General features: G+C 39.0%; 1 protein-coding gene across 15 annotated transcripts in view; it reads right to left on the minus strand.

Moving 5' to 3' along the window:
- ate1 (arginyltransferase 1) overlaps positions 1-26,178 on the minus strand; it is a 230,894-nt gene that overhangs the window by 128,768 nt on the left and 75,948 nt on the right. For 14 of the 15 annotated variants that reach the window (XM_087998915.1, XM_043712693.2, XM_087998918.1 and 11 more), the window contains one exon: positions 15,091-15,123. The exons of the other annotated variant lie outside the window; for it this stretch is intronic. In XM_087998915.1, coding sequence (XP_087855041.1) covers positions 15,091-15,123 — 33 coding nt within the window. The remainder of the gene's footprint in view (positions 1-15,090; positions 15,124-26,178) is intronic. 15 annotated transcript variants of the gene reach the window in all.

The raw sequence follows: 26,178 nt of genomic DNA on the forward strand, positions 1-26,178 counted from the left end.
AATAGGTACACCCACTACACTGTTGAGAATGAAGTTCCATGATTTTCAACCAGAAATAGCGAAGGAATGGTGATATTATTCTAAGTCAGGATGGTAGATAGCTTGAAGGAACTTGCAGATGGTGGTGCTCTCATGCCTCTGCTGCCCTTGTCTTTTTTAGAGGTAGAAGGTGTGGGTTTGAAAGGTGTTATCAAAGGAGCTGTGGTGCATTGCTACATGCCTCTTGTGAATGTGATACATTGTTGCTACTGTGTTGGTGTTAGAGAGTGTGCTGATTAAGCAGATTGTTTTGCTATAATTGGTATTGATCTTCTTGACTTTTGTTGCAACTGCACACATCCATGCAAGTGCAGAGTATCATATTTCCCTCCTGATTTGTGCCTTGTGAATGGTGGACAGGCCTTCGGGCATCAGGAGAGTACTTGCGTCAGAACTCCTAACCTCTGACCTGTTCTTGTAGCCACAACTGCATAAACATATATGAAACTAACCAGAGATTTTATCATTTGAAGCAAGAAAGAGCTCTGCTTCCAGTATGCTCCTCCAAAAAGATTAGATTAGATTACTTACAGTGTGGAAACAGGCTATTCGGCCCAACAAGTCCATACCGACCCGCTGAAGCGCAACCGACCCAAACCCATTCCCCTACATTTACCCCTTCACCTAATACTACAGGCAACTTAACATGGCCAATTCACCTAACCTGCACATTTTTTTGGATTGTGGGAGGAAACCGGAGCACCTGGAGGAAACCCACGCAGACACGGAGAATGTGCAAACTCCACACAGAGAGTCGCCTGAGGCCGGAAATGAACCCGGGTCTCTGGCGCTGTGAGGCAGCAGTGCTAACACTGTGCCACCGTGTCGTCCTTAGTTTAATTTTCTTTGAGTTGATTAATAAGACATATTTCACTTCCATATATAGTTGCAGTATTTGCTTAATTGAAGAACATTATTTATTCTTCCCTCCTCTATCTCAAGTCATTTGCATAGCAATATAACAAGTTCTTCCCTCCACCAGTCTTATCTTCAATGCCCAACATCTTGGTCAAGGGGTCATTTGTTATTCCCTGGGTCTGACAATGGTGTGGTTTAAATGTCTGAATTCAAAGTACTCAAACATTCCTCTCTATGATGATGCAATTATTAAATTTCATTTGTAAAGTGAAAATGAGCTTGTTCCAAACAATCACATTTTTCAATTTAAATAAAGATTATGAACAAACAGCTGAAGACATTGTAATCAGCAGTCAATAAGTAGTGAACAACAGCTTTTCTTTTTAAATTGAGTCAGTAAAACAGCTGTGATATATTTCTTTATGGTCAAAAATGACATGCAACAAAATAACTTTACATCAAGACAACCATCTTTTCCAAGCATGGAAATTTTGAAATTAGTTTAAACTTCCCAATTTCATTTGAACTGTTAAACACAATGTCATTGAACTCAAAAAACGAGTCTCCACCTCTTCACAAACCTCAGCATTACATAAGTAAGCAGATGACTCTACTTTTGCTTCACTCAAAATCAACACGAGTAATAAAGTAGGTTGATATGCTTCCCAGTTAATTTGGGGTGATTCAGGAGTGGAATTAGTAGCACATTTCCTCCTGATACCAAGAGTTTGAATTTAAATCTAGATTGAAATTTCCACTTGATTTTTCTCCAGGACACCACATTTGGTCATAGTCATATCCAGAAGTGAGCAAAGGCAAGGTTTCACCCTTCGGGACTCTTCAACACCCCAACTAACAGGGAAAAACTGAAAGGAAAATACATTGCAAAGCGTAAATATAAATCCTAACTCTGTGTCTGGTTATCTGACTCACCCACAGTGTCCTGGATCAGATCGCCAAATGTGTGTCACAATTTGGCTAGTATTTTATTGAAATTAGTCAAATGGAGAGATCCAGGGGACTAAGTAGAGAATAGCGCTACATAATTCTATAGTTTTGACCAAACAACAGTAAACTTTATCATACAGAAAATTAGAAGTGATTTATTATAGATTTTATGTACAACTTATTTCTCACACCCTGAATTAAGACGTGGTAAATATGGGTAATAGACTAGTGATCAAACACATCACATAAACAACTAAAATATCATGGGCAATTCCATAGATTTCTGAGCAATTACTCCAAACATTAACAACATGATGGGCTATAAAATCTCATTAAACTTCAGAAGGAACCATAACTCTTCATTTTGCCAACCTATCCTTTTCAAGGTCATCAAAAGCTACACCAATTCTAGTTGATCATCCTCCTTTCTGGGTTTATGACCCCTGGAATTACCTGTTATCCCTGAGCTGTGAACTTGTTCAGTTGTATCAAATAAGTATTGCTTGTGAGCTGCTCAGCCTCCCTCTTAGCTGTATTGAACTGTGACTGGCACATGGTTTCTTATGAGCTCCCAGAGCTCCCTGCATCCTCCTGATAAAGTTATTCAATTAAGAACTTCTGAGCCCTCACTACACAAAATCTGATTAGTCCAGCTGCCTTTAGCAGCGTAGTTAATAGTAGCACTATTTTAAAAGTCTCCATCCCCACTAACTGTAATCTTTGAACTCCTCTTCACTGGTCCCCAAACAGTCCTGAGTAACCGATCGAAAACCCTGCAATAAGCCTCTGTTTCGCTGAACAGAACTGTGTGGTGCCTCCTGTGTTTCCATAAATGTTAACAGTCAGTGATCGGTTGCTGAAATGCTCGGTCCAAAAATATGGGTACGAATGGATTACAAATCGGAGATATTCTGTGTAATATCTATTTTCATGTTCACCTGTAAGCAGCTTCATCATTATTCAGTACTATTGGGTGTGAGGGAAAATACCTTAAGATATCAACAGGAGCTGAAAGAAATGAAAGTAGTACTTACTGTTGAAATGTTCTCCACAGCACACCAACTAGGACAATGATCTCATGAGTCAATTAATAAAGGAAGTCACAAGAAATATATATACAGAATAAAAGGAACAAAATACTTGAAATGATCCCCAATATGAAATGTGTCTTACATAACTTCTTGGCATATCTAAATGGTGCCATACAAAATTTACTTCAACTTAAAAATGCCAATAAAAAATATCTTTAAAAACCTACCCTGGCATACTCCCAGCAGGAAAGCTTCCATGAACATTAATAAACCCACACACAGAATTAGGTAAATAATATAAACCTGCAGCCTGCATTGATGAGGTGATAAAAGCCCATTTCCTATAAATTATAATGAGTTCTATTAGCCTTCAACTGCAGCAACCTAAAAAGGTTTCCATTTTACTGCAGAAAGTAATAACTCTTCACAGATGGTTTCATTGAAATAACGTGCACTATCATATTTCTAATACAAATACTCAGTTCTTTTGCTGTCTGACCTACTGCGTATATCCAAAGTTTTCTTTTTTTATTTCAGATTGCTGGTACCCACAGTATTTTACTTGTCTGTAAGCTCCACTTCAACTGCTCATGATTTGAAAATTCACCTTCAGTATTCTTGGTAAATAGTCATGAATAATGAAGAGGCTCCAATCCAGAAAGATACTCATCCGTAAGGGATTTAAACTGAATTAGTCTTCTAAATGTATCACTGAAGCCATTCATTCAAGAAATCAACCATCAACGGCAATATCCAGCAGAAGCTAAAAGTTCAACACTTCATGACACAAGTATTAAAAACATGACTTTATAAGTGATGGCCATGCAAGCCCTCTATAGAATAGATCATTAAGAAGTTCAGAGATGTGCAATGGAAAGCAAGAGTATTCTGGCCGAAACAGATCTTACAAAATCAAAACCCCAAAATATGGTGGGAAAGTATTGTAGCTTTGGTATAATCTGCTAATGATCACAAAGCAGCATGGATAACAGCCGCAGAGAAAATCTGTTCTCACCTTGGAAAGTACAGGAGCCAGAAAATGGCAAAACTGGAGCAAATAGTAAAACATGAGCATAATGAAAAGCATTTCATAAAGTGAACCTCAGAATCCTGCTACTTTACAGCAATGTGGAGGGATAATGGAGGAGAAACAGTGTTTGACATTAGTCCATATACATGTCTGTTCATTTAAATGTATAAAGAAGCCAATAAAGGGAAAAAGGGCATTCTTCCCAACTTGTCCCAGTCAACACCACAATTCATTACTTCTGCATTCAAAATCAAGAAAACACAGAGATGTGAATCACTCCAAGAAACCATCCTAATCCAGTCAGATGCAGATTGATTGGATTTGAATGCCAAATATATGATCGTGTATTCAACCCATGTAACTAAAGACACACAAGCTAAGCAAGAACTGCTATATTGTAATTCTTAGAATTTAGAATTAGACAAATTTTTGGGTGATCACTTGTAATCACTTTTCTCTCACTATTTAGCCACAAATTTTGGTTTCCCAGCAGCTAGGAACATGAGCAGGCAGGTATGCAGAAAAAGCTGCAGATCAACATTCCTACTGATCTCAGAAAGGAATCAATGGGAATACAACCTCATAATGGTCAAAACTCAACATTTGACAGGTTCTAAATCTATTTAGCAAGGGTTGGACATTTTAAGCTTCAACTGTCGATTTGGAAGGATATCAATGTAACTGATTCTCACCATCTCTTCTGGCAGTCCTTCCGCATTGAAAACCTTCTTCCACTTCAAGGGGCTGAGATGATTGTATCTTATGCTTTGTATTTAGAGACTCAGTTTCATGTCAGGCACATGATGTTTGAAAGATTCAGAAGTTCATCTCTATCTCCTGCGTCTTGGCTTCCTCGTTGCATGCACTTAAAGTTTCTGTTGTGTGTCTCGTGCCTTCCTAAATTAACCTATTTATTTGAGTCAGTCACAAGGCAAGGACTTCGAAGAGTCAGCAAAGATGTTTGTTCTTTTCATGGATGCTTTGATGAGATCCCCAAAAAATTTCCATTGTCTTCTTGTAAGTTTTCTAGTGCAACCAAGTTCTGAGTAGAACTACTTCGGGAGTCTGGTATAAGGCATATGAAAGATACATCCCATTTAGCCAAGCTGCTATTGAGTAATTAGCACCTCAATGTGGGTACTTTAGATAGAATGTCGTGTTGGGACTTCCTTTCCAAATCTACCACAGTTGAAGAATCATTCAAAGGCACCTCTGATGATTCTACTCCAGTGCTCCAAGGTGCCAGCTGGAAGCTGTCACGGTCTCTGAAGCAAATAAGAGGGTAGGGAATATTACTGCCTAGAAAACAAAGACCTTATTCTTGGTATGAAATCCTGCTCTCAAATATCCTTTTCCTCTGTCAGTCAAAGGCCGAGATGACAACTTGCAGGCAATAATGAATTTTATCGCCTACAATGATGGAAAATGGTTCACATTTGTCAGGTTCTTCCCATTGAACTTGATTGACTATAAATGAGGTGTTTTGCTGTGCGAATTGGTTGGAATAGGTTCACGGTTTCCCAAGTGTTTAGCAAAAGTCCCATTCTCTCACATGTTTCAAAGCTAAAGTTGGCAATGACCTTGAGCTTATTTTATGAAGAAAGGGTAGTGAACTTAATGGACTTTGGAAGAAAAAGAGGTGATTTTACTGAAACATACAAGATCCTGAATGGACTTGACAGGGTGAATTTTGAGAAGAGGTTTTCTCATATATGAGGGGCTCCAACTGGAATAAAAATTCTTGCTTGCAGCAAAGGGGCAAGGAAAAATATTTTCTTAGTTTTCTCCAGACAGAAAACAGTGGAGGCTGTGTCACTAAACATAGTCATGGTTGAGTTTGATGGTTTCTTTGATAGTCAAGAGACAGTCTAGAGTTATAGAGTATAGACAGTAAAGTGGAGTTAAGCCAAAATCTTATTGAGAGGAGGAGAAGGCTTGAAGGGCCAAATACTTACTCATGTTTCTTAGTACTAAGCCCTGCTCATCCAAAACTGGATGGTGAATAAGTTTAAATTAATTCAGCAGCAATAGAATAATTAAGGGGTGTAGTCAGTGTTATAGTTGGACACCATTAGCACAGATTTGAAAATTAACACTAGACCTTCAAATTATGTCACCAATTGGAATCACGAGGATGAGAAATAAGAAAGGGTCGAGGATTAGTCGTTGGAGGACACTAGAAGTAACGGTATGACAGCAGGAAGAGAAGCCATTGCAAGTGATACTATTGTCATAATTAAATAATTAATAGGTAACAGATAATTGGTCGGTTTGGACATGGTGAGGCAAAGGGCATGCTTCTATGGTGTGTGACTATAAGAACCACTTGAGAGCAATTCTATCCATCTGGATGACAGTGGAGAGTCACTGGTGGAGGATGGTGTTGGGAGATGCAAGATTGGAAGATTTAAACATACAAACACAGAAAGGTCAAAGCAGAGTTGAGTCACTTGGAGGTAGAAGCCAGAATTGTCTTTCATCTTTTGCATACCAAGAATCTGTCCACATCTACTTCAAAAATATTCATAGATCAGATTCCTCAGAATGTGTTAGAAGCAATGTCCAATGACTTGCAATCTTGTCTTAACTGGGAACCCCTTATTTTTAAATGGTGACCCCCCTAGTTCTAGATTCTCCAAGAAGAGTAAATAAACCTTTCCACATTCACCCTGTCAAGCCTTCTCAAGATCTTGAATACTTAAACCAAGTTGTCACTTACTACATTATTGGCGATACAAGTGTTGCTTGTCCAACCATAAGTCTTTTCTTTACCAACCATTCCAGTCTATAGTTCTAGCAAAGACAGGCATGGATTTGGGATATCAAAACATATGAAAGCTCTGCGTATTTGGGCAATATACTTGCAAAGAGGGAAAAATAATAGCATAATCAAGATTTCTCTTGATGGGTGTGGGTGAAGAAAAGGGAAAGCAAATCACCTCTCTTTTCAAATTATTTCTTCTAGAACATACCAATTCCCAAAAATATGTAGTGCTATACAAAATAAAATCTCCCACTGCTGTCCTGTTTTCAAAGCAAAAATGATTAAGGTAAATGCTTTTGAAACTCCCACCAATAATCAAAAGGTAAGAGTACTTGAAATTACTAATTACATCAAAATATACAAGCAATACAGGAGTTTTTTTTGGAACTAGCACAAATGATTTGGATTGCATCATGAAAAGGCTAAAGTCAAATGACTTTAAAGAGAAGTTACTGTCAAAGTGAAGAACATTCAAGAACTCCTGATCATATCAGGCATGAAAAAAACTTGAGACAGAGAAGAACAACAGCAACACAAACTGAGTAACATTTCAATGAGCACATCACTTCTTTAATTGGACAAAATGTGGCTGAGAGCCAAATGGGACACAAGAACAATTAAGTTTAATAATGACCAAAGAAGCAAGTCCTTAATGTGGGTCTTAAAAGATATGGGGCAGGAGACAAAGTGGCTGAGGGATGGAATTTCAGAGGTTAGGGCCTTGTCACCAAAGGTAGACTAAAGGAATTAGCAAATGGACCGAGGCTGGAGTTCACATTGGCTGTAAGGTTGGAGGTGATTATATAACACGAAGGGATTTGAATGATGAGAACTTTTAAAAACAAAACAGGTTTTTGGGCAATGTAAGTCAGCAAGCACAAGCTAATAGATGAATGGAACTTAGTCTAAGTTAAAATATGAGCAGTAACATTTTGGATATTAAGGATAGAAGAAGGAGGTTGTCTATTTTTAGTGCTCTTTTAGACAAGTCAAGAAGTAATTAAAGCATGGCAGCAGATAGGCTGAGGTAGAGGCAGACATAATAATCCTTGGAAGTAGGTGTTCTCAGTGACAAGAAAGAATATGGGAGTCAGTTTAGCAAGGTTGTGAATAATCTAGTTTAGTTTCAGACAGGGGCAGAGATGGAAATCAATTTCTAAAGAATTGTGCTTGTTGCAAAAGGCAAAGACATGACTTTGCTTTTCCTAAATTTTGCTTGATGTCAGATAAGCAAAGTGAAATTATAGGCTGCAGAGGAATTGAAAGAGTTGGTGATAGAAAGTTGAACTTAGTATTGTTAGCAAGCATTCAGAACTTGAATTAATTCGAGAACAGCGTGTAGATGAGAAAGAAGGGTTGGTTGAATGTATATCTTTGAGAACTCCAGGGGTCATAGTGCAGTGGCAAAAAGAGAAACCATTGCAAGAAATTCTGAATATTGAGTGGATAGGTTAAAAAAACTACGAAACAACTGTGAAAGGTAGTGATGACAATCACAGCTCATGACTTTTTAAAAATGGAAATGGGAGAAAGTTACCCAAAAATATGATTTATGATTGCATGCTTTTGACAGAAAATGTTTTAAACAGTTTTGTGACAATAAGTTACTATTCTACTAAAATATTTCCACTGGCACTGGAAATGGCATATTATATATTTGATTTATTAACCTGACATGCAAATTTTCCTGTCTCCCCCTGGTGATGTTAATTCCTTCTTCAGATGGCTTTCAGCATTTGGCTTGAATGTAAAGGACACCACAATCAAATCTGCCCTCAAATCAATCCACAAACAGGTTGCTGGATAAAAGCAGGAGAGCTTGGTGCACATCATCATCTTTGAATGTTTCTTCCTTCAACATATCTTCCTTCCACCCTAAACATATTAAAACAGCCATCCCCTATGGACAAGCCCTACGCATACACAGGATCTGTTCAGATGAGGAGGAATGTGACGGACACTTGAAGGTGCTCAAGGATGCCCTCATAAGAACAGGGTACAGTACTCAACTCATTGATCACCAGTGCCACAACGAGAAACTATAAAGACCACCTTGGGAGTACCTCCCAGGGGCCGAGAAACTGTGCCATTTTCTTCGCAGCCTGCAACACATTATTGAGGAGGATGAGCATCTCACCAAGACCTTCCTTATGCCTCCACTTCTCGCCTTTAAACAACCACCAAACCTTAAACAGATCATTGTTCACAGCAAACTGCCCAGCCTTCAGGACATCAACCACCGCAACTCCATACAACCTTGTCACGACAACCACTGGAAAACATGTCAGTGTTGAAATGGATACCACCATTTCACATGCGAACACAACCCACCATGTACACAGCAGGTACTCATGAGACTTGGCCAACGTTATCTATCTCATACGCTGCAGGCAAGGATACCCTGAGGCATGGTACATTGATGAGACCCAGCAGACGCTACGACAATGGATGAATGGACACTGCACAACAATCACCAGGCATGGGTGTTCCCACCCAGTCAGGGAACACTTCAGTCGTCAGGGACATTCGGCCTAGGACCTTCGGGTGACCATCCTCCAAGGTGGACTTCGGTACAGGCAACAAAGCAAAGTGGCCGAGCAGATGCTTATAGCCAAGTTCGATACCCATGAGAATGGCCTCAAGTGGGACCTTGGGTGACCCCATTGCACAAATTCTCACACACAAACACACACACATTCTCTTACATACTTACACTCACGCAGACCCTCTCTCACATACACACGTATACCCCTCACACCCGAAGCACACACCCCCTCATAGAACTATACCCCTTCACACCCACTTCACTAAGCTTGTACACACGCAAGCACACACTCTCACATGCGTACACACATACAAAGTTTATGGGGTGAATTTATATTTGCATATACATCCCATTTTGCTCAAAAAATACATAACCTACAGGCAGTCAATCCATATAATATCAAGTAAATTCCACATTAGAAACAGAACCAGACTGACTCAAGATTGGGATATAGACAGGCTTTAACCTCACACCTTTAATGCATTGTCTGAGCTAAGATGGCACCTTTTGTTATGGAACTTTAAGCTATCTTGAGAATGTGACTTTAAAGTTGTCCTGGGATTTACATATTAAAGAAACGAAACTAACAAACACATTGTAAAAGAATTAACAGCAATCGAGGTTTGTACAATATATCATTTCAACGGCATGACACTGTGATCTTTTGCTATAAATTCTGTTTCTTATGACCCTGCTTCACAACCAGCTGATGAAGAAGCAATGCTTTGAAAGCTTCAAATAAACCTGGTGGACTATAACCTGGTGTTGTGTGATTTTTAACTTTGTCGATCCCAGCCAAAAATTGGCTCCTCCAAATCATGCAATAAATGATTGCCTTGCCAGTAACATTCATGTGTCATGAATCAAAAGGAAATTTTTAAAAAAGTGATTATTTATCACAATTTTATAAAATTCCTATCTGAATTCTGCTTTAAATGTCATTTTCCAAATGTTCAATTTTCTGAGAGTGCTGCAATGTAGTAGCATGGGAATTACAGTCAGTTACAGGCAGCTCAACGTTCCAGAGTTTAGATGTTTCAGGCGTGATAGAGAGAGGGATGGAAAGGTAATTCTGCTATAATTCGCTGTAACGTAATTGGTGAATTGGGAACACTGTTTCTAAAGCATGAACTTTTAAAGCGCGTATCGGCTAGAACACGATTCTGGCCCCATTAGTTTAAATGGTGCTGCTATTACGCGTTTTCTTATAACACAAGAATGGAACTATCGTGTTATAGCAGAACCGAGTGCAAAAGGATTGGGGGAGTTGCAAGACTGATTAAAAGGAGAACGTCACAGCTGGACTAAGAAAGCACATCTTGGAGGGCTCATTTTGTGAGCCAATATGGAAGCATTTAGGAATAAAAATAGCAATCACTATAGGCCTCTAAATAGTCAGTAGGAATTAGAGGAACAGAAATGTAAGCAGGTCATGGCAAGATGTAACAACAACAGGGTTGTGGCATATGATGATTTTCATTCCCCCAGTATTCACTAGGACTCCCTCATGCCAGCAGCTTAGATGGGGCAGACTTTTTTGGGTGCATCTGGGGAGGATCATTGAAACAATATGTTGATAGTCCAACTAGGGAGGGACCAAATTAAACATTGTATTAGGAAATGAGTCTGGTCCGGTAATTGAAGTTTCAGTGGGGGAGCATTTTGGGAACAATAATCATAATATTTTAAATTTTAAAATACTTATGGAAAAGGATAAGACTGGTCCTCAGGTAAAAGTGCTAATTACAACAGTATTAAGCAGGAACTGGAAAATTGGACTGGGGGTAGCTGTTTGAAGGTAAATCCACATCTGACATATAGGAGTCTTTTAAAAGCCAGTTGACGAGTTCAAGACCAGCATGTTCCTGTGAGGATGAAAGAGAAGGATGGTAAAATTCAGGAATTCTGGATGATGACAGATGTTCTAAGTTTAGTTACAAAGAGAAAGGATGCATATGTAAGAGTTAGAAAACAGAAATCAAACAAGGTCCTTGGAGTATAAAGGAAGTAAGAAAGAAAGTTAAAAAAAAAGAAGGCTAAAAGGAGCCATAAAGTAGGAATAAGAATAATCCCAAGGAATTTTATACACATATTAGGAGCAAAGGGTAACTCGGGCAGGGGTAGGTCCACTCAAGGACAAAGGAGAGAATGTGTGTGTGTGTGTGCACAGCTAGAACAAGTGGGCCAGAAGAAGTCCTTAATAAGTACTTCACATTGGTATTCAGCAAGGACAAAGACATGAATGGTGTTAAGTTTAGAGAGTGGTTTGTTGATACTCTTGATGTGTTGATATTGAGGAGGTGGTGGAGTTGGGTGTCTTGAAAAACACTAAGGTAGATAAGTCCCCAGGGCCTGATGGCTTCTAGCACAGGAGGCAAGGGAAGAGATTGCTGAGGCCTTGGCAGAGACCTTGCATCCTCTTTGTCCACAGACAAAGTCCCAAGGACAGAAGAATAGCTAATGTTGTTTCTTTGTTCAAGAAGCACAACAGGGATAATCCAGGAAATTATAGATAGGCCAGTCTTCCGTCAGTGGCAGGGGAATTATTGGAGAAGGTTCTTAGGGACAGGATTTAATTGCATTTGGAGAAAAATGGACTCATTCAGGATAGTAAACATGGCTTTATGCAAGGGAGAACTTGTGTCAAAAATGAGTTTTTTTTGACAAAGTGACAAAGATGGCTGAGGAGGATAGAGCAATGGGCGTTGCCTACACGGACTTTACTAAAGCATTTGACAAGGTCCCTCATGGGAGATTGGTCCAGAAGACCAAATTGTATGGAATCCATATTGATGGCAAGTTGAATAGAGAGTAATGTGGAGGGGTGTATCTTACTGGAGGTCAGTGACCATTCTGAGTATAAAAGTTGGCCAGTCATGCAAAGCCTTTGGTCAGGTCATATTTGAAGTACTGTGCACATTTCTGCTCACCACACTATAGGAAGTATGTGGAGGCTTTGGAGAGAGTGCAGAAGAGGTTTACCAGGATGTTGCTTGGAGTGGAGTGGACAAACTTAGATGGTTTTCTCTAGCGCATCAGAGACTGAGGGGGGTGACCTGAGAAGTATATGAAATTATGAGAGGTATGGATAGGTCGGATAGTCTGAGTCCCCTTGCAGGGTGGAAATGTCAAATGTTAAGGGGCAGAGGTATAAAGTGAGAGGGGAAAAGTTTAAAGGAAATGTGCAAGGAAAGTTTTTTTTAATACACAGATTGGTAGGTGCCTGGAATACACTGCCAAGGAAAGTGGTAGAAGCAGATACAAATGGCAAAGTCTGAGGCACTTAGACACATGAACAGGCAGAGAATGGAGAGATATGGAGCAGGTGCAGGCTGATGGGATTAGTTTAGAATAACATCATGGTTGGCACAGGACATGGTGGGCTAAAAGGGCTTTCACTGTGCTGTACTGTTCTATGTTCTACAGTTAATATGAACATTAAAGCTTTACCATACTGTGGTCATTACAGCATTTCTTTCTTGGGCAGTCCCTAAGGATTGAAGATGATTTTCTTCCATGCTGATGTTGTGCATTCTGATGTGGCTCAATCATTCACTGCTGCATTTGCGCATTCTGCTCCAGTGGATCAGATGGCATTTGAAGTAGGTGATGTAGGAGGCTCAGGCTTTCATACATTCCTTCCACTGTTTGTGCCTGATAAACATCTGGGCCTAAGAAAGATGCTCAAAGTGATTGGCACCTTTGCAGCTTCATCTTCTCTAGTTTGGGCAGTCTTGAGCTAGATATTCTCACAGGTTAGTGGGAATATTGAAATTTATCAGGAACACTTTCAAGGAGTAGTGAAGTGTTTCCTTTGCTGCTGACAGCTTGTCAAGACAAAGTCCAATGCAGAGAGTTTGATTTGGACGTCTTTAGTCAGGGATGCAAACAATGTGATCCACTCAAGACAGCTGGCTGAGTGTAACCAGTGCCCCAACACTAGGGGTGCTAGCCTGAGAGGACTGATAACGAAGCACTAAATTTGCTTGGATTTGCAGGATTTTGAAAAGATATCACTGGTGATATTTATCGAAGGAGTTGAGGTGTCTGCTGTACAAGCAGCCCATCTAATATAATTGTTTAATAGAATTTTTTTTTCAAATTTGAAACATAACTGTCATAATCAAGTTCATGCAGAATCATTAATAGAACAATCCTGAAAGTCATGCACCTCCACAAAAGGGAGGCACATTGGGGGAAGCTATTACAAGGCGTAGTCAAAACTAATAAAACTCAAAACATAAAAGACAATTTAAATTCTGAACTTGAGACCGGGCGCTGGATTGCTTACAATACCAACATTTCTCTAGTGCACAGTTTCAAAGCTATTAAAAAATTGTTCTGAGCTTAGTGCATTTTTGTCATGATTTGCACAGTAAAAGGAAATATAAATGGTTGAAGCTTGAATGTTCACAAAATATCAAAACATTTCCATTGGATTTCTTCACTGGGACAAAGCTTGATATTCAAACAGACTAATCAAAGCATAAAAACAAACCAGAGTACCAGCTGTATAGAATTCAATTGGACCATGTTTGGAATATTGTGTATAGTTCTGGTCGCCATACAACCAGAAGGGTGTGGAGGCTTATACAGCGAGTACAAAAATGGTTTACCAGGATGTTGCCTGGTTTGGAAAGTGTCAGTATGAGGAGAGATTAGACAAACTTGTTTTGTTTTCACTTGAAAGTCAAAGGCTGAGGGGTGAACTGATAGAAGTTTACAAAATTATGAGGGGTATGGATAGAATGGATGGTCAGAGTCTTTTTTTTTTAAAAAGAGTGGAAATGTCAATTACTAGGGAACATTGGCTTAAGGTAAGTTTAAAGGTGATGTGAGAGGCAAGTTTTTTTTAAAAAACACAGAGGGTGGTGAGTCCCTGGAATGTGCCATCAGAGTGGTGGCTGAAGCAGATACAACAGGAACAGATAAAGATATAGAATAGCGAGATACAGACCTCATAGAGGCAAAAGGCTTTTAGTTTAGAAAGGTACCATGTGTCAGCGCAGTCTTGGTGGGTCAAAGGGCCTGTTCCTGTCCTGTACTTAGTTCTTAATTAGTAAAAAGCACACAACCCCCGTTTATAATCCTATAGGTTTATCTGAAACCACAAGCTTTTAGAGCGCTGCTCCTTTTATTTTGTCCACCCAAGTCCAACACTGGCACCTCCACATCTTAATTAGGAAAGCTAGGATGAAAGAAAGTAACAGAGGCTGAGAGAGAGTTAATGAAAAATAGATTGAGAAAGAGATAGAGAAATAGAAAAGGAAAGAAGAAATAGGATAAGTTAGAGATATTGGAGTTTTCAAACTCTGACAAGTCACTGGTTATCTTTTTAATCTGATGTTAATAGTGTTCACCAGGAGTAAAGATATGTTCTCATATTGATGCGGAACATTATCTACTACAGCAGTATCATCAAGCTGACATCTTTTATATTGTTGTCACCTCAAGGGTGAGAAATGGATCATGTTGAGAGAGGACAAAAAACTGGATGATGCCAAAAATGCAGCCATACATGTCAAGATTAAAAGCTACATCAAGGGGCACGATCTCACACAGAATCAGCATTAAAATTCTCAAAGAACAAATATTGACTCAGCTTTGTATTATACAGTATTGCAATAACATTGAAAAACCTTCCAGGCTAGTTTGTTTACCTTAAGGTTTTGATCCACATGCCAATCCTGCTACATGACCAGCAACTCACAAATTAAGAGGTCAATAATAAAACATCTTTATACCTTGAACCAGTGTATTAAAATTAGATTTGATTGTTCAAAACTGATGATTTTATGTGTTTGGCTTTGGTCCTGTATCTCATATTCCAGCAAAGAATATAAAAACATACCAGTGAATGCAATGTTGGACTTACCTGAAGTGGAGAATCACAAAGGAATCTTGTATACTGCATTTATTAAATCGCCATCAGTAGAATAGGGAACAAAAGAAGAAAAGGAAATGTTAGTTCTTAAAAGAATGAAGTTGCACTTAGTTACGATCATTGAACTATTGTTACTTCTAACAATTCTATTCAACTCTAATAGTCATAATTTAATTCCAATTTTTATAATTTATGGCAAAATCAAAAACATTGTTAAAAGAAGCACAGCTGTGTATTATGATGAATATTATGTTAAAAATCTGAGTTTATATTTTACACTGGTTATTAACAATTCACATTAATGGCTCAATTACGCAGGATTCCACTTCCTTCCTCACCAAAGCATTATAGCCCCATCCCCATGGCCACCCCTCAAAAACAAAATTTCATACACTAGTTTTACAAGAGCAAAATAACAGAATAACTGGTTTGTGAAGATGATGTAACATTCCATTGCAAGACAATTAACACAGTAAGATCATGTCTTCAACCACACTATTTAACAAATATTTGCTTAAGAAATAATATTCCTCATTAAAAACTAATAAGCTAAATAGAACACAACCTGTTTTGACAAGCAATGAAGCAGAGAACCAGAAAGGATTTCTTTTTTAAAAGAACAGTGAGACATTATAACCATAAAACTGATTAAAGGAGTCAGTAGATTTTATAAAAGCACAGCAAAGTTAAATGCTATATTACTGATATTTTTAACTTTACTTTCTTGGGCCTATATCAATGTGTTACATTGGCATCCTTTCATCTATGAGAGATAAAAGACACTGAGGAAACATTCATTTCGGTTGGGTGTCTTTATTTGATGAACATTTGGTGGTGGCTACAAAGTAATTCAAGGCAAATTCTGCCTCGAGCACAGCACACGAAGCAGAGTAATATTGCAACCTCTTGCTTTCAGCACTACTGCCTGTTGCCAAGCTACTGGTTATTATAGTAATGTATGCAGGCCAGAGAAGATACCACTACTTCCTCCTTCTGACAGCTAGTAACTCCAAAGTGTGATAGTCAACATCTCAGGTTTTCAAGTCATACTTACCACTATGTATGTAATGTAATCAAAAAATGTGGTGCTGGAAAATCCGGTCAGGCAACATCTGAGAAGCAGCACAGACTATGTTTCAAACATAAGCTCATCATTTCGAATGAGGGGGTGGCCCAAGGGGACTGAGAGATAACTGGGAAAGGGTGCTGCCGGTGGAGGGAGGGGGAGAAAGGTAGCTGGGAATGCGATAGGTAGATGGTGGTGGGGAGGTGATGGTGATAGCTCAGAAAGGAGGATGGAGCAGATCGTTGGGAAGGAAGATGTACAGGTAGGACAGTTCAAGAGGGTGGTGCTGAGTTGGAAGGTTGGATCTAGGATATGATGTGGGAGGGGAATGGGGAAACTGGTGAAATTGACATTGACCTCATGTGGTCATCCTTCGCCTTGGGACCCTCCAACCACACGGGGTCAATGTCAAATTCACCAGTTTCTTCAGCCCTCCCATCTCCATCTCAATGATCTGCTTCAGCCTCCTTTCTGAGCTATCACCATCATCATACACTGCTATCTAACTATTGCATTCCCAGCTACTTTCCCCCCAGCCCCACCCCTCTCCCATTTATCGCTCCGCCCCATTAGGCCACCCTCCTCATTCAAGGGCTTGTGCTCGAAATGTCACCTCCCCTGCTTCTTGGATGCTGCCTGACCACTGTGCTTTTCCAGCACCACACTTTTTGACTCGGATCTCCAGCATCTGCAGTCCTCACTTTCTCCTTGTATGAAATGGAGCCTTTGTTGGTCATCTGGCTTCAGCTATCTTACCATGCAGAAAGTGTGATCAAGCCTGTTCAACCAAAGCACTGTCTGATTAGTTTTAAAACCTTCCAAACTTCTTCCTTTGTGAGGATTGCCACATTTGTGATTTTGTCCTGTCAGCGTGTACCCATAGTGTGTACATTACCCATAGAGATCCAGGAAGTCATACTGTAGGAGCCTCGGCCTTTGACCTTGTCTAACAAGTTTGAGATTATTGACCTCTGTGTGAATGACAGCAGGGCTGAATGGAGGATGAGCAAACTGACCACAGCACTATGGCCCAGAAAGCCAATCCAAAGAGGCGAGGAAACAAATGTACTCCGGAATCATAAAATCCGGGGAAGAGATACTGTTTTCTGTGGCCAGGAAAGAGTGTCTAGCGCCCGGGTTCAGGATACCTCATCTGGGTTGCAAAGGAATTTGGAATGGGAGGGGAAAGACCTAGTTGTCATGTCCATGTAGGTACCAAATATTGGCAGAAAGAGGAAAAAGGTTCTGAGGGAATGTGAGCAGCTAGGGGCTAAATTTAAATTCCTAATGGATGACTTAACCCCAAAACATCAACTCTCCTGCTGTGCTTTGCCAGTGCCACAGTTTTCAATCCTGATCTACAGCATTTGCAGTCCTCACTTTCTCACAGTTGCTAAATTGAAAAGCACAGCCAAAAAAAAGGTAATAACCTCTAGATTATTACTTTAGCCAATAACAAATTGGCACAGGGACTACAAAATTAACGAGGTAAATGGATGGCACAAACAATGATGCGGGAGAAACTGGTCTGAATTCATGGGACACTGGCACCAGTACTGGGAAAGGAGAGTGGTGCTCTTATGGGAGGGGCTCCACCTGAATCATACTGGGACCAGAGTCCAGGTGAATTGCACAGATAGAGCTTTAAACTAAATAGTGGGGGAGAAGGTTCAGTTGCATGAAAAATTATGGAAAAAGTTAAAAAGGGGAAGGACTCAGAGATTATTGAAGTTTCTAGAACAAGTAATAGGACAGAGAGAATGTGGAAAGAGGCAGGAATCAAACTTCAGGCACAGCAGAGAAGGGTAAAATGGGTACTAAAATGTCTGCAGCATATGAAACAAGATAAATGAGCTAGTCACAGATTCACATTAGCAGGTACGACATTGTGGTTATTACAGAGATGTGGCTGCAAGAGGATCAGAGCTGGGAAATAAATATCTAAGGATACACGTCCTATTGAACGATCAGCAGATGGGCAGAGAGCTGGATGCCTGGTTAGTAAGAAATGAAATTAAATCTATAGCAAGAATTGATATAGAGTTGGAAGACACAGAACCTTTATGGGTAGAGTTGAGGAACAGCAAGGAAAAAAGACCCTGGTGGAAGTTATGTACAGGCCCCCTAGTAGTTGTCAGGATGTGGGAAAGAAAATAAATCATGAGATAGAGAAGGCAACTAAGAAAGACACTATGAGAACAATCACACGGAACTTCAATGTGCAGGCCGACTGGGAAGATTATGTTGGTAGCAGATCTCAAGAAAAGGAATTTGTGAAATGTCTCCAAGATTATTTTATTTGGAGGAGCTTGTGGTACAGCCTATTAGATAACAGGCAATTCAAGACTTGATTAGGGAGCTTAAGGTGAAGGAACAGCTAGGGGGAAGTGACCATAGCACGAGAGAATTCATCCTGCAGTTTGAAAGGGAGAAGCTGTATTCAGATGTAACAGTATTACAGTTGAGAAAAGGTAACTACAAAGACTACAAAGCAGGAGCTGGTCAGAGTTGATTGGAAGGGGAGTCTGCCAGGCAAGATGGTGTAGCAGCAACTGCAGAGGTTTCTGGGAATAATTGCTGGAGACACAGCAGAAATTCAACCCAAGAAGAAAGAAACACACTAAGGGGAGGAAGAAATAACAAAGCAAAGGGGACAGGGCAACCATGGCTGACAAGGGAAGTCAGGGATAGTGCAAAAGCAAAAGAGAAAGCATACAAATGTGGTGAAGATTAGTGGAAAGCCAATGGATTGGGAAGCCATTAAAAACCAACATAGAACAACTAAAAACACAATAAGGGGGGTGAAGATGAAATATGAGAATGATCTAGCTAATAGTTTAAAAGAAGATGGCAAGAATCTTTTTTAGATATATGATAGTTAAGAGTGAGGCAACTTTGGACATTAGAATATTGGAAAATGAGACTGGAGAAGCAATCACGAGGAACAAAGAAACGGTAGAGAAACTCAATAGGTATTTTGCATTTGTCTTCACAGTGGAAGATACCAATAGCATAACAGAACTTCAAGAGAATCAGAGGGCACAGATGAGAATAGTGGCCATCACTAAGGAGACATTTTGGGCTCCATATCGAAGGAGCTGGTGTTCGAGGGGATCCAGAGGCAGTTTATAAGAATGATGCAGGAATGAAGGACTTAGCATTGGACGAGTGGCTGAGGACTGTAGATATGTACTCAAAGTTTAAAAGGATGAGGGGGATTCTCATTGAAATATACTGAATACTGAGAGGCCTGGACAGCATCGACGTGAGATGTTTCCACCAGCAGGAGAGACTATGACCACAGGGCACAGCCTCAGACTGAAAGGATGATCTTTTGGAACTGAAAGAAGGAAAAACTTCTTTGGCGACAGGATGTGAATCTGTGGAACTCATTGCTGCAGAAGGCTACAAAGGCCAAGTCATTGAGTGTATTTAAGACTGAGATAGCTAGTTTCTTGATTAGTAAGGGGATTATGGTTTACAGTGGGAAGGCAAGACAGTGAACTTGAGAATCAGCAATAATTGAATAATGAAGCAACTCGAATGGGCCAAATTACCTAATGCTCTTCCTATATCTTATAGTTTTAGGAGTTTAAAAAAAAATTGAGAAAATATACCCTGTTGCAATATGGTGGCACAGTGATTAGCACTGCTGCCTCACAGCGCCAGAGACCCGGGTTCAGTTCCCACCTCAGGTGACTGTGTGGAGTTTGCACATTCTCCCCGTGTCTGCGTGGGTTTCCTCCGGGTACTCCGGTTTCCTCCCACAATCCAAAGATGTGCAGGTTAGGTGAATTAGCCATGCTAAATTGCCCATAGTGTTAGGTGAAGGGGTAAATGTAAGGGAATGGGGCTTGGTGGGTTGCGCTTCGGCGGGTCGGTGTGGACTTGTTGGGCCGAAGGGCCTGTTTCCACACTGTAAGTAATCTAATCTAATCTAATCTAATATTTGGTATGTATCACTGATACTAGTGGTGAAGTCAAATGACTTGCTTATACAGTAAACAGGAGAAATTACATTTTAAAACTACAATACTGGACTAATTTTAGACAGAAACGGCAAGATTGATGTACTATGCAGACATCACTACATGCAAGTGGACACAGAATCAAGAGAATAATATTGTAGCCCTAAATCCAACTTTTATTACTACATACTAAGGCTTGCACCAGTACTGAATCCTTACAGATTTCCGCCCAATTATTCCATCATCTAAAGATATGACTTGAATCCAGAATCAGGTTTTTTTTAAAGAAAAGGGAACAGGGTGAGAAACGGCTTCACTTACTCAAAGAAAAATAATCCTCCACTTGTCTGAAAACACATCTTTTCAACAGCATCTTCTTAAACAATGGCCTTGAATATCCACATTTCCATCAACTCCCTAACCTTTCACAAACAAACGTTGGTTTCAATTGAGGGAAGCAGCAGTACATTTATTTAAATGACTGTGGCACTTCCTTACACTTCTGTTTTCTGAAGAATGAACAAAATCTTTTTTTTTTCAGTGTACCAAACCTATAAACTGAAAAAGTTCTCGAAATGTGTGACACGATACATCATCTGTGAGACGACACTGCAAAATTACAACAATGGGCAATCTAAATTTCTCAAACTTAAAAAAAAAGAGTTCCTGCCATGATTTATGGAAGTATCAGAAATTTTAATTCTCACTTAATGTTGTGTATAACAACAGTTCACGGAAGAGTCTTATATTTAACCCTTTTAATATGGACAGTACATTTTGTTTAACACTTCAGCCATTGAAGGCTTTGGAAAATGGCACTAGGTCAATTAGAGTAAAAAAAAAAGTTTAGTTCTGAAAAACCTTCTGTTTTATCCAGTTGAGGTTTTACAGCAATAGCAGTTTCAGTTGTATGCTACAAGAATGGATGAGTATCAAAAATGAAGTGTCAGGGTGAATTGTATGAAGCAAATGACGAAAAAGACATTGTCCAGCACTAATTAGTTAAAAAAAATTCTCAATTGTAGTTTCATCCTCATTATTAAACAACTTTAATTTTCCACCAGAGTCCCCAATTACTAGGTTGGACGATCAAAATTTCACTTCATATTAAGAAATGTTTTGTTGAAATAACATGAATCAGCATAATCAAATGAATTTCTTTTCTGTACAGAGTTGATGATATTGGAAAATAATTACAAAAGAAAATTGTGCCTCTACTATGCAAGGACGCAGAAAGGTTCTATTTATTCAATCAAATTGACTGGGACATTGTAGTTCCAAACCTGAATACAAGAGAACAAAAGTAGACTGATTAGATGATAACCAAGTCAAACATTCTTGTGGTATTTCAGTGTTGTCCTGTACATAGTTCATATTTATGCAGAGATTATGCAAGTTTGTGTATGTGTGTAGAACCTGTATTTTCAAGATTTTTATATCATACTTTAAAACATCCACTCTATGCTTCTAGCTCCAGATTTCAACTCTTCTTACAGTTTCTTTACATTTTGAGTCCACATCCAGGCTTCATTCCCAAAAGGCATTCAATTCAGTTTCATACAACAGACTTGTGAAGAAAGTTATAGATTTAAAAAAAGGAACAGTAGCAATAGGAATACAAATTTGGCTGAGGGATAGGTAATAGAAAGTATTGGTTAATGGGTTTTTTTCAGATTGGAAGGTTTGTGGTGTAATTCCTCAGGAGTAAGTATTAAGATCCTTGCTTTTCCTGATTATTGGCATGCAGGGCAGAATATCCGAGTTTTCAGGCGACATCAGACTTGGGAGAATTATGAACTGCATGAGGAACAATGTCAAACTCAAAAGGACATTAATAGTTTAGTGGAGTGGGCAGATAGGTGCAGATGGAGGCAATGTGGAAAAATGAAAAGTGATGCACTTTGGTACAAAAGATAAGCGAAGCCAGTGTCAAATCAAAGAAATTATTCCAGTGTGAAGGAGTGGCAGGACAGGTAAAGACAGCAGGTGAAGTGTAAAAGAGTATTCTAGATTTCATCAATAGGGGTAGAGATTACAAATGTGGGAAGGTTATAATGCGTCTGACCAGTCAACCTCAGCTAGAATATCCTGGAAGGACCTGGAATATCAGGGTGCCATATTATAACATGTGAATGCATGGCAGAAAGTGCAGAAGAGTTTACAAAAATGGTCCCAAGGATGAGACAACAGTTACGAGGAAAAAATGGAGAAGGCTAAGGGGAGATTTGAAAGAAGTTTTCAAAATCATGAGGGGTTTAGACAGACTGGATAGGGAGGAAAAACTGTTCCCACTTGTAAATGGAACAGGAATGCAGTTTTGCAAAAGCAGGAAATACAGATGTGAAAAACTTGTTTTTAACACAAGGTGCATAGACAGGGTACAGAACGCACTATGGAGTTGTTGTGGACTCGGGTTCAATTGGGGCATTTAAGAGCACACAATGATTTTAAATAGAAATACTGTTGAAGGTAACAGGAGAAAGAAAGGACAATTAGAACCATTTTAAAATGCTCAAAATTGATAGAGATACGTAGACCAAATGGCTTCCTGCTGTACTTGAACAATTCAGTGATTCTGTGAAAAATAGTGAGCACCAACAGAAAACAGGCTCATATAGTTGAACACAAAACAACTGAACACTGCACTGTAGAATTTGCTTCACTTAAAAGGTTCATCTGACATATGGAACTTTATAACTGGCAAGTTACTAATCAAAAAGGGTGATGATATTGACCTAATAGTTAGGTCAATAATTGCCATCCAAAAAATCTATTCTGTACTGAATCAGTAGGCTACAATATCAATGTCAAAAAAAAGTAAAAATTAAGCTGAAATTATCCATAGTCATTAATAGGCCTCAATAAGAGTACATCAATTATATCCAATGATCACTTATTTACTGTAGAGTACAAACTGTTAACAATGCAAATGTTCTAAACAAGCGGAAATTCATCACCACCACAAAAATTTCGTTCCATCACCAACACAAAAAATGAGCTAACAAAGTATCGGTCTAATTTATGTGCCACATTCGAACAGAATGACTGATTTATTTAGAGATTTTCATAGAAAAAAAGACTTTTCAATCAAAATGTTGAAGAGAGAAACTTTTCATTATTTCCCATTATTTCTTTGATTGTTGAACTGGACTTAAATTATACATACAAAATGCATTCTCAGGATTAATAATTCCTTCTTTGGCTTTATCATAACATTTTTAAAAAATAAAACATTGAACCTCTGATCACTTTTACTCTTTCAAATGCAGCAAAATCAAACAACATCATACATCAATTATGATACTATTGTTAAATCACTGAGAGCTTTGCAGTATGAATTTGGGGTCTGTATGAGATATTCAATGGTGCTGCTCACTATTACTCAGGAATTTGCCCAAAACGTAAATAGATTTAGCTTGCGTACAACGCTAAGACACCCTTGTGATCCAAATTGGATGCTGCGTTCTTTGCATAGGATCACTTGCGCTTTCCAACTTCTGGCAGACAAAATTGATGAGCCCTCTATTGATACAAGGTTAGTGCAAAAATCAAGTAGTTGTACTATTTTGCCTATTACTTGCCCGAGCAGGATAGTTCTTGCAGAGCTTAACTTTTTCTATAATTCTGTAATAAATAAGAAAAAAAAGCATTCCTCCCACGAATGTCAAGACACAATGCTCATTTGTGTTTTCCTTAATTACTGGTCAGTTGCTACCTGGACTAACCAGCTGCACATCTCAATTTCCACCAATTTTCTCCTGAGCCTTTTTTTGGTACCGAGTTGTAAATTTTTGCTGTTTCTTGATTACAGAAAATGGAGCTTGGTTCTTGATCCTTCTCGGTTCAAGGATAAACCAGTAGAATAGCCAATTAAGTTTATCACTTCTTCTGAAGGGTATGCTCCATCTTTTCCTAAGATTAGGGCTCTCATCAAATTAAAGCTTTGGAACCGAACACTGCAAACTCACACAAGAATGATCAATCAATTATAAGTATGAATCGTTACCTGGAGCTCTGAAACAACACCCAATCCCCATCATCCAAGATCATAAGTGCGTTGCATTAATGATTCTGAACCATGGCTCAGCTACTTTTTCCAAACATAGCTCCAAGCTCAACTTCCATGCTTTTGGATTCAGTTAAATATGAATCACTCTGGAGGTGTACTCCAGATTTGGAAGAATGGGGTACAACTTACTGAGTCCACCTGTGACAGCACCACAGGAACCACTGCTGCTGCTGAATGTGATTTGAAGTTTCAACCAATTCGTTTAAAAAAAAATCATATTTAAGATGTTTCATCTTCATAATTCTTATCCTTACTTACTTTAAATCTTTGCGTATTAGTTTAATTGATCATTTATCACTTTTACTAAGCAATATTTATGTCAGTAACTTTCAGCAATACTTGTGCAATAAGCTAACCTTTTTATTTGGTTTAAAACAAAGCTGCGCAAATGGTTATTTTTAAACAGAAACATTCAAAAATTACAAGGGGGCTACGTACAAGCTTGTACAAATTCTCAGTCCACAGCTTGAAGGAAAGTCTGGTCTGTGGTTGTGACGTTGAAAAATGAGGTTGTCCACTTCAGTGGAAAGAATTGAAAGGTAGAAAATTATTGAAATGAAGATACTGCAGAATGCTGCGGTACAGAGGGATCTGAATGACTTGTATAAAATCATAATAAGATTGCATGCTGGCGTAGCAAATAATTAGGAAGGCAAATGAAATGCTGACCTTTATTGCTGACCTTTATTGCATTCCTCGTGGGAGGAATGCTTTTTTTTGCAAATAGGGAAATTTTGCTACAACTCATCAGCTTTAGAACTCTTCAAATCGACACTACATCTAAAAGTACTGCACTGAGTTCTGGTCTCCTTTTTAAAGGATGGATAGAATTGCATTGGAGTCCATACAGAGAAGGTTTAGTAGTTTATTCATTGGTCACCTCATGAGGCTAGAATGATCTACCCAGACAACAGTGGAGGCTGGGTCATTGAATATTTTCAAGGCTTAGTTTGACAGATTGTGGATTAACAAGGGAGTCAACGGTTATGCCAAAGAGGTAAGAAAATAGAGTTGACCCCTGATCAGATTAACAAACGGAAAATGGCAAAGCAGATTCAAACAAACAAATTGACTACTTCCGCTTGTATTTTTTTTAAATGAACCTGCATTGCTTGCACCTTAACTTGGTGTTTTATTGCATTTTTTAATGTTTTATGATGAACTTTGGTGGATCATTATAGTATTTTACAGCAATTGGGTTCCACAAGCTCAAACAACAACGTAAGAATATAAAAAGGCAACAGTTGATTGCAGAGTTTTTTTAAGCCACTATAGCACTCCAATGTCCTGAAATGTTTGGGTTTTCAACTCCTTGTTCATACTGATCTATATTTACACAAAATAAGCAGTAATGTTGTTTTTCCTACAACACATTGAGGTCAATAACATGGCCAAGACAGCAATGGCATACCATGCAGTTGTAGAAATAACCAGCAATAGATAACATAACTCAAAGTGATGCATAATTTCTGACATTAACCTACTTAGCTTTTAAGAAAATACATTATTGTTTAACAAATCTTTAAAGACTATAACAGGTCATCTCGACCATCTGGATACATCTTAACCTACAGAATATGGAAAGATATGAAGCTTGCGCTTTCCTCCAAATAGTACATATATCAATTTCTAGTTGCGGTCTCAAAGTCAGTTTTTCTCTGACAGTTTACTGCTTCATGTTTTTGTTGTGGTTCTGTTCGCCGAGCTGGAAGTTTTTGTTGCAAACATTTCGTCCCCTGGCTAGGCGACATCATCAGTGCTTGGGAGCCTCCTGCGAAGCGCTTCTTTGATGTTTCCTCCGGTGTTTATAGTGGTCTGTCCCTGCCGCTTCCGGTTGTCAGTTTCAGCTGTCCGCTGTAGTGGTTGGTATATTGGGTCTAGGTCGACGTGTTTGTTGATGGAGTTTGTGGATGAATGCCATGCCTCTAGGAATTCCCTGGCTGTTCTCGGTCTGGCTTGCCCTATGATAGTAGTGT

This window comes from Chiloscyllium plagiosum, unplaced genomic scaffold (assembly GCF_037043375.1).
Source record: "Chiloscyllium plagiosum isolate Xiang-an unplaced genomic scaffold, Cpla_swu_hap1 HiC_scaffold_22, whole genome shotgun sequence".
NCBI classification, from domain to species: domain Eukaryota; kingdom Metazoa; phylum Chordata; class Chondrichthyes; order Orectolobiformes; family Hemiscylliidae; genus Chiloscyllium; species Chiloscyllium plagiosum.